The sequence below is a fragment of the Meles meles genome, chromosome 19, assembly GCF_922984935.1.
Source record: "Meles meles chromosome 19, mMelMel3.1 paternal haplotype, whole genome shotgun sequence".
In the NCBI taxonomy this organism is placed as follows: domain Eukaryota; kingdom Metazoa; phylum Chordata; class Mammalia; order Carnivora; family Mustelidae; genus Meles; species Meles meles.
Window position 1 is genome coordinate 26,982,988 of NC_060084.1, and position 16,428 is coordinate 26,999,415.

Genomic DNA, 16,428 nt, shown 5'->3' on the forward strand with positions numbered 1-16,428 from the left:
TGATCCCAGGGTCCTGGGATTGAGCTCTGCATCAGGCTCTCTGCTCAGCAGGGAACCTGCTTCCCCCCTCTCTCTCTGCCTGCCTCTGTGCCTACTTGTGATCTCTGTCAAATAAATAAAATCTTTTAAAAAAATAAAATAATATAAAAATGGAAGCAGGCAGGGCACCTGGGTGGCTCAGTGGGTTAAGCCTCTGCTTTTGGCTCAGGTCATGATCTCAGGGTCCTGGGATCGAGCCCCACATCGGGCTCTCTGCTTGGCGGGGAACATGCTTCTCCCTCTCTCTCTGCCTACTTGTGATCTCTCTCTGTGTCAAATGAATAAATAAAATCTTTTAAAAAAATGGAAGAAGGCATTTTATAAAACTCTAAGGTTTTAACTATAATTATTATAGTAATTAAAAATATTCCAATATAAAATAATAAAATTATAAATATAAGTCTCTGAATTATCACAACTTAAACACAAATACCATTTTAAGTAGTAACATCCATACATTTTATGTACTTATTTTAAAATGTTATTTATTTAGGGACGCCTAGGTGGCTCAGTCAGTTGGGCGTCTGCCTTCGGCTCAGGTCATCATGCTGGGGTCCTGGGGTCGAGCCCCGCATCAGGCTCCCTGCTCAGTGGGGAGCCTGCTTCTCCCGCTGCCTGCCGCTCCCCCTGCTTGTGCTCACTTGCACGCTCTCTCTTTAACAAGTAAATAAGTAAAATCTTTAAAAACAAATAAATAAAATTTTATTTATTTAAATAATCTCTACACCCCACGTGGGGCTCAAACTCACAACCCTGAGATCAAGAATCGCATGCTCTACTGACTGAGTCAGGCAGGCGCTCCTCTAAAATTCAATTTTAAAAGCAACAATCTTCTAAGTAATCCCTTGGCCACCCTCCAACTACCTCCCAGGTCCCAGGATCCAGTGGGAGTTCCTCCCCAGCAAACGAGCCACCCTCCAGCTACCCCGGGAGCACATGGAGGGGCCTCACCTCAATCCACCTGCCATCACTCTCTGTAAAGAGGACACAGAAGGGGTCAGACTTGGAGGTCACGTCCCGGTCCAGCAGGTTCTGGCCACTCACTGACAGTTCCACCTTGCACACGCAATACTGGGAGCCCACGGGGGCCGCCCCGGCTGCCGGGGCACCCCCACTAGGGATGTGAGCCATGGGGGCTGGCGGCGGTGGCAGCAGTTCCTGGCAGTCTGGGGGGATAGAAGTGGGGATCAGAGAGGGTACAGCCATTTGCTGGACCACTCCACCCTGAGGCAGTGTCACCCTCTGACCTTCAGGATGGGGGTAGAGAGATGGAAGGACGGGCGTGTTTATGGAGGGAGGACAAAGGCAAAAGTTTAGCCAAAGGAGAATGAAGAAAAATGAGCCTCTGGTGGGCAGGTTTAGTTTGAAGTTATTATCTGCGTCGGTCAATCTTTATGTGTGAGACACACACAAGGCCAAGTCACCCCTGTCAGATTAGCAACAGATCACAGTGGACACAAACATCTAAGACATTCGTTTTGCGGGGAAAACCTAGGCTTCTCCGGAGCAATTAACATTTTGGCATCTTGTGGTTACCATGGAGCCTCTAATAGCTCGGGTTTCCCTCTTTGCTTTGGCCACTAGGAAGCTCACCCCTGATAATTTATCCAAAATCTGACTTTGTTCATTGCAGTCTTATTCATCTTGTGTATCCTGGGCATAAGCAAGCACAGTGACTGATGCACAAGGAGGCACTGAGTGCACGCTTGTTGAATCAAAAAGATGAACGTATAAATCAGTGAACGGACAGACCCTCCACATTGCTCAGGTTCTGCCAGAGTTGGTCATTATCCTCAACACAGAATTTACTCTTTCACTCGCACATGACTTCCCCCAAATTCCACATACAGAGCCCTTCTGTACCCCTTCCACGGTCACAGCTAATTACTGGCATGTGCTTACTTTAAAGCAGTTCTGTTATCCTCCAAGTTTATCTGGAACAAGTACAGAGACACCCATCTCAGGGGGCGGAGGAGGGGAGCTCTCGGCTCCACCCATAACAAGGCCCCCTGGACAAGCCCTCTGTACCTCAGTTTCCTCACCTGCCCAGGAGACATCACGACACAGCCCTCCCAGACCCCGGTGCTTGGGTCTTATTTCCAGCAGCTCATGTGTAGTTCCCACAGGCTCTGTCACTGTGTGGATGAGTCTAGCTCCCACTCACCCATAAAGGTCAGGTTCCAGCTCCTTGACTAACATGTCACCCCTCACTACTGAGCAGGTGACCGGCCCTGCACTGCCCCCGAGGGGGGACGTGGATCCAACTTACTGGGCTTCCAAGCGCTGATTACAAACTGAGCACGCCCTCTGCTAATCCTCAGTCATTCACTCTAGAGTATTTACTGAGCATCTACTAGGTTCCAGGCCCCAGGGCCGGGACTGGGATCCTACAGGAAGAAGGCGGCCCAGCACAGTCTCAGCTCTCACAGTCTGGCGGACAGCACAGGGAGAGCAGCCAGGTCTGGGGCAGGAGCGGGGCACAAGGGTCTTTATTCTGAAAGTGATGGAAGTCTCGGGAGGGTCTGAAGCAGGGAAGTGACATGATCTGATTTGCGTTTGGAACGGCTGACTCTAGCCCCTGTGGGGAGGGGATGTTCCTGTGGAGAGGCAGCAGGGAGACTGGCAGGGAGGTGGCTGTCAGCCAGGCGGGAGGGACCAAGCTGCAGCGGGCCAGCTGGGCCTGGCCTTCTCCCTCTGACCCCGGCCACAGCCCACATCCTGAATGCCCGCCCCCCCCACCTCTGGCCGGCACACAGAGGCCCCAGTCCACAGGAGGCCTAAGCCAGTGTGGGGCTGGCGTCAGAGGCTCCTGTTCCTCTCCAGACACAGCGCACCCCAGGGCGCGCCTGACGGGGGAGGATCCGGGTCAGTGACAGAGCCAGCCATCATCCCCTCCCTCCCACCATGTGTCCTTACAACCTCATCATTGTCACGCGAGCCCAGAGCATCAGGACAGCACTGCAATTTGCCCGCAGGGTTTATTCCTGTCCTGTAAAAATTAGTTTCCACTGGAAGCGCTGGGGAAACTGCACTCACTCTCCCTGTGTGCAGCTGGGTGGCCCTCCCCACGGGGGAGGGGTGAGCAAATCCTCAACCCAGTCCGGAGGGGGGCCTGGGGGGAGGGAAAGGGAGGGGACAGGGACGTCCAAAATGGACACCTCACCATGTGGCTGAGGGATCGCCCATGTGTGCTCACAACCACCCGGAGGTGGCATGGCCTCCCACAGTCACCCCCATTTTGCGGAGGAGGAAAGAAGCCCAGAGAGTAGAAGTCACGTGCCCAAGGTCTCGGGGCTAGAAAGCCACAGAGGCAGGGTATGAGCTGGGTCTCCAGGCCCCCCAGGCCCATCTGTGGCCTTCCAGCCAGGGCTGGACGGTGAGGAACTCAGGTCTAGGGTGGGAACGAAGGGGAGTCAGCCCGGGCAAAGGGAACCCTAGTTCTTCTGGAGTCACACTGTCTCCACCTCTGGGGTCATCCCTGGTGGGGTGGGTTCCCACTGACCTGCCTCCTCTCCACCTGACGGGCCCCCTTCACGACACCCCATTCCCCCTGCTGCCGAGTCGGAGGCATCTGCTTTCATCCTGAGGCGGGTCAGGGACCCTCTGTGCATGCACACACGCGTATGGTCACATACACATGTGTACGCGTGCCCCAGACGAACAGTGGCAAAGGCACACACATGTACGAATGTACGAACGCCTTAGGGCTGCTTCTCCCCTGCCCTCCCCCACGCCCAAGGCACCATCATCACTCCAGTGTCCTCCTACCCCAAGCTGGCTCTGGCCTGGTTGAGGGCATAGCCCGAAGGGCCAGGTCCCAGGGGAGGGTCAGGCTGGGCCGAGTTCTTGGAGCCCACAGTGGCTTCACCTGCTTTAGCCTTAGCCGGGAGGCCCTAGCGAGAGTGGGCAAGAGGTGGGAAGGGGAGGGGTGCTTCTCCCCCAGGCCGGGAGCTGGCAGGTTCCCCATCCCCAACTCACCCTCTGGCTGGAAGCTTCTGGATCCCCGAAATGGGGAGCACATGATGTCCAGAGTTGGGGCAGGCAAGGGTCAGAGTGGGCCCCTCTGTGCCAGCCCGGCAGCAGGCAGGCGGGCCGGACCCTGAGGCCTGACGCAACGGAAAAAGAAATCACAGCTTCTGCCGGGCGGGGTGGGGGGGCTCCCCTCCTACTCCAGCAGGAGGGCAGACGGACAAGGTGTCATTAAAGGAGGGTTGGGCCTGCCATGCGCATCTGGGCCAAGTGGAAACCTCCTTAATGCAACCCCCGCCCCACAGGTAATTTGAGGTTACTGGGGCTGCCTAGGGGGCTTGGGGAGCCAGGGCCCGTTCGCAGATAGTCCTGACTCTTGGCCCAGGTGGGCACAGGCCTTCCAGGGTGACCAGATCCCCAGGGAAGGAGCTGGAAGGCGGGGATACGAAACCAGTAGTCAGTCCCTCTTACAGATGAGGCAAAGAGAGGGCAGGCCTTGGGAATTCCCATTCATTCCCTCCACAAACACTCCCTGAGGGCCCTGCAATGAGGAGCAATGAAGGAGACACAAGCTTCAGCCCCCAACCCCCCCCCTCCCGCCGCTGGCCCCACAGGGTCCCCTGGCCCCACAGGGTCCCCTGGCCCCAGCTCCTAATGCGTCCTGCCCTTTAGGCAGGACAGGACAGGATCTGGAAACTCTGTGCTGAACCACAGGTCTAGAACATTAGGGTTGTAGCCAGAAACCTAGGAACCCATCATCCTTGATCTTGGTCTTTCCTTCACCCCCCATCTATCCCACACCTGCTGCAGATTCCACCTCCCGGATGCAGAGCAATGTCCTCATCGCCCCACTTCCACTGCATTGGCCCAGCCAGCCAGATCTCCCTGAGCAGCCCAGAGCCAGAGCGTCTCTACACGTGCAAAGCAGATGCTACCGCACTTCTACCTGAAAACCTTCCAGTGGCTTCCCCTTTCAGGCCACACAAAACCCCAGTTCTTCCCAGGCTTCTACCCCATCTCCTGCCACCTTCCCCCTCCCCCTGCCTGTCCCAGCTACATGGGCCTCCTCCAGCTCTGTAAACATGCCAACCTCTCTCCTGCCTCAGGGCCTTTGCACTTGCTATCTACTCTGCCAGAAATGCTTTCACAGGATGGGTCTTGGTAGTCAAAGGCCTTTCCTGGTCGCCTGAGCTCATGTGATTTCTGTCTCAGCCCCACACTGCAGTTCCCTTTACAGATCACTGCAATGTACACTCACTTTACTTGTCTACCTGTCTGTGTACTGTCTGTCTGTCCCCGCCGCGCCCCCCCCCCCCCACGCTAGATTGTAATGTCCCGGAGGGAGGGATTACTACTGCTTCCCCAGCACGCCGGGCAGCAAGCACACATCATGAGTACTGAATAAGTATGTACCGAGGGAGGGAGAGAACCCACTAGGCAGGCTCTTTAATGTCAGAAAAATCACAACCACCTCCTCCTGGCACACGTCACAAACCACACCCTCATGATTGCTTTAAGAGACCAGCAGGAGAGGGCCTTATGTCCCCCTTAACAAGGGTGGAAACTGAGGTCCCAGACGGGGCAGTGGTTTCTCTAAAACAGGGAAGGATGCTGTCAAGGCTAAAGGCCTCTTGCCCAACTCCATCCTTCCGCCCACTATTGGCCCTAGAGGCTCAGGACCCAGGAGCCGGGCTGCACACCCCACTCACGACAGGGAGGGGACACTGAGGCCAGGAGGGGTCCCAACTCAGAGACACGCAGTGCGGAGGAGACACCAAGAGCGTCAGCCAGAGGGAGAGGGGCTGTGGGGCAGGAGAGGTAGAGGGCCACGCTGGGGAAAAGAGGGGATGGAAGGCGAAGGGCGGGGCTGAGGTGCCGTGGGAGGCAGCAGCCCTCACTCCAGGGATTCTCAGTTCGAGGAGAGCAAGGGCCAAATGTAACAACGGGACCACCTATCGGGACTTCAGGCACAGGTCAGCAACGTGCCCCTTGAAAAAGCGTGTTCACCTTGATCTTTAGAAGATGAAATAAAGAAAGGCCGTTTCCATGCTCACTATGGAAAATAATGCTCTATGAAGTCTGGCCAGTGGCAGAAATAAGGACAGGGACTCAGTCCTCTGATCGCTACCAGTGACAGTGAGGAGCACACACTCTGGACTCAGGATGCCGGACTTTGAATCCCTGGCTCTGCTATTTACCCACTATGTGTCCTTGGGCAAGTTACTCAATGTCTCTGGTCTCCGTTTCCCCCCTCCATCTATAAAATGATGACAGCGAGTGTGCAAAGGGAAGCACTTAGAATGACAGCTCATAGCTGGTGCTATTTACCAGCAATCCTTGATGGCTGGGGGCAGGTGGAGCAGATCAAAACCTCGGGAGGCCTGCAAAGTATACGGATTATGTCAAAGGGGCCTGAGAGTTAAAACTGGTTGAGAAATATGGCTCTAGGTTCCCCTTCTCAACCGGAAGGCACAGTGCTGGGATGCCAGTGGTGGGCAGGGTGGTGGATGGGGGGGCCGGGGAGGGGGTAACAGCTTCAGGCCCCACATGGTGCACCCCTCAGGGCCTTGGGGTTCTCAGCCATGCAGCGAAGCCTGCTCTGTGGGGTCTGATCGTTGATAGCAGAGGCTCCAGCAGGGGTGGCCCCACGCCCCACGTGTGTTCCCGGGTCCTCAGCATCTCCCCGGGGGCTTGTCAGAAATGCACCATCCTGGGCCCCACCAGACCTGCTCAGTCAGAATCCCTAGGGTGGCACTTAGCAACCTGTGTTTTAACAAGCCCTCCCGGTGATTCTGCGGTGTGCTAAAGTATACACGGGGCCCGGTGGGGTGGTGAGGTGGGGCATTGCGTGAAAATGCAGATTCTGATTCAGCAGGTCTGGGGAGGGACCTCCAGGTCTGCGTTTCCAGCCAGCCCCCAGGACGCTGAGGCTGCCCCTCTGCGACCACACTTCGAGCGCCGGGCTCCTGGCTCCAAGCTTGCAATATGGCCGCCTCATGGCTGGCCACGACCTGGGGCGGGGGTTGGGGGGGTGCTCTAAGTGTGCCTGCCCTGGGTGTAATTAGGCCCATGTCCTACTTGGTCCTCCTACCAGGACTGCTCCCGGCCAGGTCTCCGCAGATCTCTGAGTTTGCCACGTCCCATCTAGAGGGCAACACTGTTGGCCAGAACCCTCGGTTTACCAGATGCCTGGTCGCTGCTGGCTGGCTCTGATGGCTTCACTGGCTGAACTTCTGGGGTCGGATCGTGTCTTGACTGTGTCCAGATCTAAGTGGCCTCCTTCGCCCCGTTTCCTAGACGAGACGATCCACGAATACAAATGGCAACTGTATGAGGCTTCCCCAGAGAAAACAGAACCAACGGGATAGCTATATATAGAGAAAGAGGTTTCTTTTAAAGAATTGGCTCATGCAGTTGTGGGGGCTGGCAAATTCTGAATCTGTAAGACAAGACGGAAAGCTGGAAATTCAGGTTAGAGGTGACACTGGATGTCTTGAGTCCAAATCCACAGGGCAGGCCAGGCAGGGTGGAAACTAGACAAGACTTCCATGTTGCGAGATCTATTTTTAAGATAAAGTCTACCCCCGCCATGGGGCTCGAACTCACGACCCAAGATCAAGAGTTGCACGCTCTACCAACAGAGATAGCTGCCAGCTGGGTGTCCCTCTATGTTGTAGTCTTGGCGCTGAATTCCTTCTTCTTGGAGAAGATCTTTGCTTTTATAAAAGGCCTTCAGTTCATTAGATGAGGCCCACCCACATCACAGAGGGTAATCTGCTTTAATAAAAGTCCATTGCTTTAAAATGTTAATCACATCTAAAAAATACCTACACAGGGACATCAGAACGGTGTTCAACCAAACAACTGGTCACCTCAGCCTCACCAAGGTGACACGTAAAATTAACCATCACCACAAACTTTAGCCTATAGGAGACCCACATGGTGCAGGAAAACAGGGTGCTGGGGCTGGAGCCAGCCCTTCCTGGCTGGAGGCGCTAGGGGGGCCTACTCCCACTCTGCCTGCTGGAAGGGAAGAGAGGAAGCAGGTGCAGCTGCACTGATGGGAAGTAGTAATAAACTGAGAGTAATAATCACACCTGTCCCCAGCCCTGTGTGGAGCACAGTATGGACTTCCACAGCTCCACAACATCCTTGAGTGAGGTGTTAGCCCCGCTCCCATTCTCCAGATGAGCAAACAGAGGCGTGGAGGGGTCTGCATCCCAGAGCCTCTGCTAAGATGACTTCAGATAAGCCCTTTGGTTTTTCTGGATCTTAGTTTTCTTAGCCATCGACTAGAAAGTACAAAAGTGACACAGGGCATCTGGGTGGCTCAGTGGGTTGAGCCTCTGACTTCAGCTCAGGTCATGATCTCAGGGTCCTGGGATCGAGCCCCGCATTGGGCTCTCTGTTCAGCAGGGAGCCTGCTTCCCCATCTCTGTCTGCCTGCCTCTCTGCCTATTTGTGATCTTTCTATCTGTCAAATAAATAAATAAAATCTTAAAAAAAAAAAAAAAAAAGGCCTGACACACTGTAGGGGCTGGCTCAAGATGAGAAAAACCTCTCTGGAACTCCAGGCTGTTCTCAGTACAACATCCAAGCTCCCTGACAGAGCACTTACACTCCTGGCTCCAGCTAAGCTGGCCATGACATCGAGTTCCAGCTGGACGTCTGCGTGCCTCGGTCATTTTGCATATGCTGTTCCATCTGCCTGGAGTGCCCTTCCCCCTCATTCCCTTGGCTTTTTCATTCAAACTCAGCTCGGCAAAACCGTGATACCACGGTGTCCCTCTCACACCTAATCGCTACCCCTAGGCTGGCCATACCAAGACGGGGACAAGGCTGCCGGGGGTGGGGGAGTGTGGACTGCTACAACCCCCTTGGAGGAATGTACATCAGGGTGCCCAGAAGGTAAACAGACGCACCCCGTGATGACCCAGCAACGCCCAGCAGAAACATCACGCATGTATGTTTGCCAAAGGCCCCCCGACAAGGACTCTCACAGCAGCACTATTCCTAGGATCCCCAAACTGGATACATCCCGAAAGCCCATCATCAGGAGGAGGGCTAAGGAAACGGGACCCCCTACACCGTGGATTATACCGCGGGGCCAGACAGACAGAGTCAGACAGAAAGGAGTACCTGATCCTGTCTGATGGCCTTTATAGGGAGAGAAACAGGCAAAACAGGTCTATGCTGTTGGGAGTCAGGAGAGTGGTGGGACAGGTGAGGGGATGGGTGCTTGTGACCAAACAGGTGGAGCGCGGGGGGCATGGGGAGGGTGCCCTGGAGATGGTCATGTTTCCATGTTTCCATTCCTGGGTCCCAGGTGCTGCTGATGGATGCTTTGGTTGGTGGCCTGTCCCTGAGTTGTACACATCTGCTCCATTTCTGGACATTTTATACTTTAGTAAAATGTCGTAAAACCAAAAACTCAGGAGAGTCCTCCACGAAGCCCCTCCTGAGACCCTGGTCCTGGGCAGGAGGCACTGAGACAGTCACCACTGGCTTAGGAAATGTCGCCACAGTCACCACTGGCTTAGGAAATGTCGCCACAGTCACCACTGGCTTAGGAAATGACGCCATCCTTTGCTGAAAGTGAGGAAAGGGGAAGGGGACCATAGGTTCTCAGCATGCCAGGCGGGCCAGTTCCGGGATCTCAGAATCATGAGTTGTGTCTCAATCTCTTGGCCAAAAGGCTCCAGGCAGGTCTGGTCCCACCTTCCAGGCACACACCAACCCCAGCCCCAGCCCCTGTTCTCAGGGGAAGGGGGAGTCCAGCCCGGAGCTGCTCACTCCCCTGGCCCTCCCTGCAAGCCCAGGGCTGCACCAGCCCCCCCCAGGTGGCACACAGCCCCCAGAGAGTGCGCCGGGCTCTCGCCGAGGTGGGGGGGGGGCATCTCAACACCAATCACTTCTCTACCTCCACGAAGGCACGGCACTCCCGACAGGCAGCCAGGCCATTACAGGGATAAATATAGCCGCAGACAGCACTGCCAGGGAGCTGCAGCAGGGGTCTGATGCCCCCCCCAGCCCCCCCAGCCTCCACCAGACCACACCCCGACTGCAGCTTCCCCCCACCCCCGCCAATCACCAAGCTCTGGCCCCTGGGGAAGGGGGCCTCCCTACTTCAGCTCAACCTTGGTCCAAGGGCCTTGGCCCGTCTCGCCAGCCTACGGCTCCGCAGCGGGCACAGCAGGCTGCCAGGTGCCTCCGTGCTCCTCCCCACCCTCTCCAGGAGTCCAGGCGCTGGGTTAGGTCCTGCTTCTGCCCCCTCCTCCCTCCTAGGCCTCAGCTCCTCCCTCCACCAAGTGAGGCAGGGGACGGGCTGCCCTCCCACCTCCCAGGAAGCATGACAGGGGATGGGTGTGGATGCACTTTGGGGAGCACAGGGTACTTCAGGGACCTTGGGAGTTGGCCCGGCGGAGCTCGGAGGCTAAACCAAGCTAATGGAGGACGGAGGGCATGGTGATGGTGGCCACCAGCCGAAGTCATCCCCACCTGGCTTCATTCGAAAGGGGCAGCCTCAGGCACGGGTGCAGCCCTGGGCCCCTCCTTCTTCCCTGGGGTGCCCATACTCAGCCAGGGACTACCACGGGGAGACTAGAAACAGGAGCTCCCCAAAAGTGTGTCAACTCTTGCAAGTTCCTTGCCCTCTCTGTGCCTCAATTTCCCTGCCTGCGAAGGGCTGGGGCTCCTTCCGGTCTTGAGGAGTCTACACATAACCCTCAGTCTTCCCTGGGCTGCTCTGGACCTCAGCCCCAAACTCCGCACTGCCCCCCCCACCCAGAATCTCTGGGCTGATTTCCCTGAAAGTCACTTGGGCTCACCCAGGTCCAAGTCCTCACACGGGTTCCTGCAGGGTGGCGAGGCACCGCCGCTCACACCCCTCAGCACGTGGGAATCTCCCCCACTTTTCCTTGACAGCTTCCTTTAGTTCCGTAGCTTTCCTGCTACCCAGCCCACACCCTGCCACACTGAAGGGCTGCCCTCAGCCCGACAGCCCTCAGCCCGATAGCGGGGATGGGCCTCTCTGAGCCAGAGGGCAGGTGCTACCCCAGGCCCAGCCCTCCCCAGTGAGCCCTTCTGGTCAAGGGCATCACCGTCCGCTCCTGGGCTCTGGGTCCTCCCTGAGAAGGAAACAGTAGTGCAAGCTGAGTGTGCCTGGTCCTGTCCTAAGGCTTACGGCATCCCACTGTGGCCTCCCTGCAGTCCCAGGACACGGGACCTCTCACTAGCACCCCATTTTACAGATCGGAGAACTGAGACACAGAGAAGTTATGGAAACTGCCTATTAGCGGTTGAATTATGTTCCCCTAAAAACTAAGCTGAAATCCTAACTCCCCAGTGCCTCAGAATGGGAACTTTTCTGGAAAGATGGTGGCTGCAGATGTAATTAGCTAAGATGAGGCCAGATGGGAGGAGGAGGGGCTCCTAATCCAATATGACTGGTATCCTTATGAGGCACCAAGGGAAGGAGGCAGAGAGCGGAGTGAGTGATGTTGCCACAGCTCCCAGGAGCTGGAACAGGCAAGAAAGCGCCCTCCCCTTCAGCCTTTAGTGGAGCACGGCCCTGCCAACACCTTGAATTTGGCCTTCTGGCCTCCAAAACCGAAGATATTTCTGTGTTATGAGCTGCCCAGTTTTGGGTCCTTTGTTACAGCAGCCCTAGAAAACTAATACAGTACCCACCGGCTAGTCCATGGCAAGCCAGAGTGTGACACCAGGCAGCTGGGATCCTTGCATTCACGGTGCCAAGCATACCCCTCCCTAAAGGGCCACAAGGGTGACTTGGAAAGATGGCTGCGGCTCAGAAGGAGGGAGGGGTCAGATGGCGTCATCTGCAGGGAACTGAGCATGCTCTCTCCTGCATCACGGGGAGCGGACAGCCAGGCACAGCGTGCAAGCCAGATGACCCCAGCTCCCAGCAAGATACAAGAGCCACCAATACAAGATACAAGAGGAAGATCCACCAACGGAGAAAGAGGGCTCTTGGAATGCACTAAGCATGTTCCTACCTCAGGGCCTTTGCTTGTGCTGTCTCCTCTGTCTAGGACACCCTCCCTCTTTCATTCATTCAAAAATATCCACGGAACACCTGCTGGGCACCACGCACAGCTGGGATACAGCCATGAGCCAGAGACCACTGCCACGGATTAGCATGTCTGCTCGAATGTCATGGCCTCCCTGACGCCTCACAGAGCGCCTCCCCCGCTGCCCCCCACCAACTATGTGAAATCTTCCTGCTGCCTCGTCATTAGCGGCCTCTCTCTGTCCCCCATTCCACTCTGAGCTCCATGGCCGTGCCCTGGCTTCAGGGCCGTCCCTGGCCCAGAGGAGCTGCTCAATAAACATTTGCTGAGTGACAACCAGGCGGCACCACAATGAACGGAACATGGGGCCCAAAGTCACTGGTGGAAAAGGACTCGCAGCCCTCTTTAGGTTACAAGCCCTTTCAAAGCTGCCTGAAGAACCCCATGAAGAAAGCAGCAGGGAGAGCTCCTGGTAAGGAGCGCTATTTCCCAGACAAAGAAACTGTAAGAGCTGTGGCCCAGGTCACACGGGGAGTGGGTGACCCTCCCCAGCGCACCTCAGTCCCCTGGGGAGGGAGCCCATGGCAGCAGCAGCTACCTCCGCCTCCTCCACCCCTGGTCCTTGGGTGTCAGGCAAATAATTCCGTCCTCTCCAGACCCATGCCTTTCCCTCGTCCATCAGCAAGCCCACGGCTCTGGGCCACTCCCCCAGCACTTAGAGACCAGAGACGCAAGAGGGCAAAGTCACAAATCCTTGGGGGGGCTCCGGCAGCCCACATCACGGGCCCCTGTGACAGTGCGGGGCAGCCCCAGACATCCATCGTGTATTTACGGAGCACCTCTCTCCGGGCTGGGAGAGGGCCCTGAACAAGATGGGCATGGTCCTCGCCGTCGGTGAGGCTGCCACTCTCCGGGAAGAGGAGAGATAATAAGCTGATACACAAACGAATAAATAAGGTGACCGTAGAAGGTGGTTAATGCCACCCTGAGAAAAATTAAGCGAGGTGATACATACACAGGGAGTGAGCAATTAGCAGCTAATTAGCCTCATCTCAGACCCTGGAGGAAGAAGGTGAGGACAGAGTAGCAGAGAAAACTCCAGAACACCAAACAGCACCGAACAGCACAGTCAGTTCACTTGACCCCACCATAGGAGCAGAGGCGGGCTGAGAACGAGGAGGCGCCTTAGACCCCCACCCAGTTCTTAGGCAGTACAGGACCTCAGGAAGCCGTGACTCCTTCAGGACCCCTGAGTCTCCCTCTGGACGGTGGGGGTGGGACATGACCATCCTCTTCTCCAGCTGCTGCCTGCTGAGATCCTAGGATGACCCAGCTTCCTGGCTCCCAAGGACCCCATCCTATGTTCTGCAGGGCGCTGGGCAGGACTGGAGGGGATCCTGCCCCCTTTCTGAGGCCCAGTCTCCAAAGGAGAGGGGGCTGGAGTCCTGAAATGATGGCGCCTGATCCAGCAGCCCCTGTAAGGGTTGGGGATGGGGGGGGGGGGAAGGGCAGGGGACTTCCATGGGGCAGCTGGGACACTGGCCCTGGGCTGGGGGCTTCTCAGTAGGGGACCTTGCCTGGGGACAATGCTCCCTGCTCTGACAGGAGTGAAGGAATTCTTAGAGAATGTTCTTTGTTTCCTGTCACTCCTTAGAATGGGAACACAATCAGATCTACCATCCCTCCCAGCGACCTCCTCAGTTGGGCAGAACATGCCCACTCGGGACTCTGCACTTTGAACAGTCCAGAAGCCTGACATTTGGTTCTTCTTTTCTCTTCTCTCCAAGAAGGATGCAGGAGAAGGGAGAACAGTCTGGCCTGAGAAAACTCCAGAAGGAATCCTACATGCGCTCATCGGGCTTACGGATATTCCCGGGAATAACAACACGGACAGTTAACAGTGACCGAGTGCTTGTCACCAGACCAGTCACAACGCTGGCACATGAGCCCTTTGTCGCCTAAGCCTCACAACTCCCTTTAAATAAATACACAATTACCCGAAAAGATGACAAAGATATACAAAGTATCATTTTTACTACTTTACAGGTAGAGACACTGAGCCTCTATCCCTGGCCCTCTTCTCCCTGAGTTTTTAATTTTCACGGCCCCTTGGGGGGGGGGGGTACCTTGAAACACCACACATGCCATTCATGAAGCACACTCCACTTTGCAGAACCCCTGTTCCCCGGTTGCAGCCTCCCAGGAACCCTAAAACAGGAATGTGTCATAGTGTGTTTCATTTTACTGATGGAAAAAAACCCCGAGCCCGGTGAGTGAGAAGGCACACACACAGGAAGTGGCAGAGGGCAAGGAGAATCTGTTTGTCAATATTCTTAGTCCCTGGTTCTTTCCTCGGCCAGATCTGCCCGGGGGGGACCCCTCCCACAGAGGCCAGCAGGGCTGCCCACCTGGGGCAGTACCAGAGCACACTGGGCCCTATGCCAGAGGGACTGCAATAAAACCACTCCTTATGTTTGCACCCTGCCTACAGACACACAGGTCCTTGACCATTAGCCCATTTTACAGATAAGCAGGGGGAGACTCGGAGGGGGAGGAGCGGCCCCCCAGCTCACCGACCCGAGGGCATTCAGAGCCCAGCAAGACTGGCCACAGCAGCTGCTGAAGGTTACAAAGAGGTTCCTCCCTCCCCAATTACTGAAGCTGTGGGGGGCCCAAAGAACAGAAAAAGCACTCCACCCATGGGTGACAGCCCACACCTCTAAGGCAAGCAAAAAGTAAGGGCAGACAAAACAAAGGGCTGCTTGTAATTCTCCCAGATCTCTTGCCGGTGTCACTCTCCCCAAATACATAACAGGGCTGGGGGAATCAAAGGCATCAGGATAAGCCTGGCTACCAGAGCCCTGGATTCCAGTTCCCCTTCCTGATCTTGGGCAAATCACAGCCCCCTTCAAAGGAGGCCCTGGCCTAGGAGTTTGTCCAAGGAAGGGGGGGCAGAGGGCGGGGCTGGGAAATGAGATGGGAAGAGGGGAGGAAGATACCTCTATCTCAGGAAAGCAGGGCTGCGGAGAAACGAAAGGAAGCTGGAGCCTCGCTCTTTCTCTCTCCCCATGTCCCCCCACCCCACCCCCTTAACCACACAGGTGCCAGACAGATTTTGCGGGGGAAAAAAAAAAAAACTAGTTTGCAAACACACTTCGACTTTTGGGAAGCTGCCCAGCTCCACTCCCTCCCTTCGTTCCCTCTTCCTGGGCTGGGAGCTGGCTCTCCGGCAGGGCGCTGGGGCGGGGGTACTGGGGGTTGAGAGCTGGGTGCGGGGGCCAGGGGCCAGCCCGACCCCAAGTCTTCGGCAGCTGCTACGGTGGCGGGGACTCTACCTTCTGGACGCCCCCAGACTCCTCGGGGAAGGTAGGTGAGTCCCTAAACAGCTGGGCTCGAACCCCGAGGGGCGCCACCCTCCTCCCGCACCCTCCCCGCTTTGCCCCGGGGCGCAGCTGGAGCGCCCCCGCGTGGCCGGGTCGCAGCTGAGTCACCAAGCGCCCGAGCGTGGGTGCCCCCGGGTGACCGGGACTTGGGGCGCCACGGCCCCCGAGGCGGAACCCAGCTTCCTTCCAGCCCGCCACCGGCGCCAGAAGCCGAGCCCCAAGGCCGAACTTAGCTCTGGCGCCAGGGCGCCCCGCCCGCCCCTGGCCCGCCCGGTCCCCACTCACCGCGGGTCCCGCGGGCGCCGCCGCCCTCACGGCGCGGCCGCCGCTGCCGCTGCCCGCGCTCCGGGCCGCCGGGACATCCCGGGGCGCTCCCCTGCTCGGCAGGGCCCGCGGGCGCGGGACGGGCTCAGGGCGCTGTCCGCGCGGCCCTCGCCAGCTAGCGTGCGCTCCCAGCAGCTCGGGGTCCGGCGCTCCTCCCCGGCGGGCGGGCGGCGGCGGCGGCTCGGGCTCCTCCCTCCGGCCGAGAGGGGCGGGGGTGGGGAGGGAGGTGGGGAGGCGAGGCGGGCGCTTCCTGGAGGGGCGAGCACTCCCCACGGGCGGAGCGGGGGCGCTGTCCCGCCCGCCGCCCGCAGCTCCGAGCCCGAGGCTGGCGCGCCCTAGCGCTCCGGGCTCTCGGCGCCGCGGGGGCCGAACGCCCGGGTCCCGAACCCGAGGGTCCGAACGCTCGAGGCCGGAATCCGAGGGTCCGAACGCTCGAGGCCGGAATCCGCGGATCGGAGCGTGGCTGGTTCGCACCCTCCCTGGCCGGCCTCACCGCGAGCCGCGGGCACCTCCGAGTTCCGAGCACCGTGCGCTCAGGGCCGCGGACGGGGGAACCGAGGGGTGGGCTCAGCTTGGGCCTGCGGGGCCCCAGCACGCCGCCTGTGGCCTCGACCCCCAGGGCTCCGAGCTGCGCCCTCAGGGGATACGCGGCAGGGCTGGGTTCTGGGCCGCGTTGAGCCGCG

The 16,428-nt window shown here is 57.6% G+C and overlaps 1 protein-coding gene across 2 annotated transcripts in view; it reads right to left on the minus strand.

Annotated features, from left to right (window-relative positions):
- Positions 1 to 15,916, minus strand: part of CPNE2 (copine 2) — a 45,826-nt gene extending 29,910 nt beyond the window's left edge. For both annotated transcript variants that reach the window (XM_045989165.1, XM_045989164.1), the window contains exons 1-2: positions 15,707 to 15,916; positions 991 to 1,205 (exon numbers count right to left, since the gene is read on the minus strand). In XM_045989165.1, coding sequence (XP_045845121.1) covers positions 991 to 1,170 — 180 coding nt within the window. In that variant the 5' untranslated portion in view covers positions 1,171 to 1,205; positions 15,707 to 15,916. The remainder of the gene's footprint in view (positions 1 to 990; positions 1,206 to 15,706) is intronic.
- Between the last annotated feature and the right edge of the window lie 512 nt (positions 15,917 to 16,428).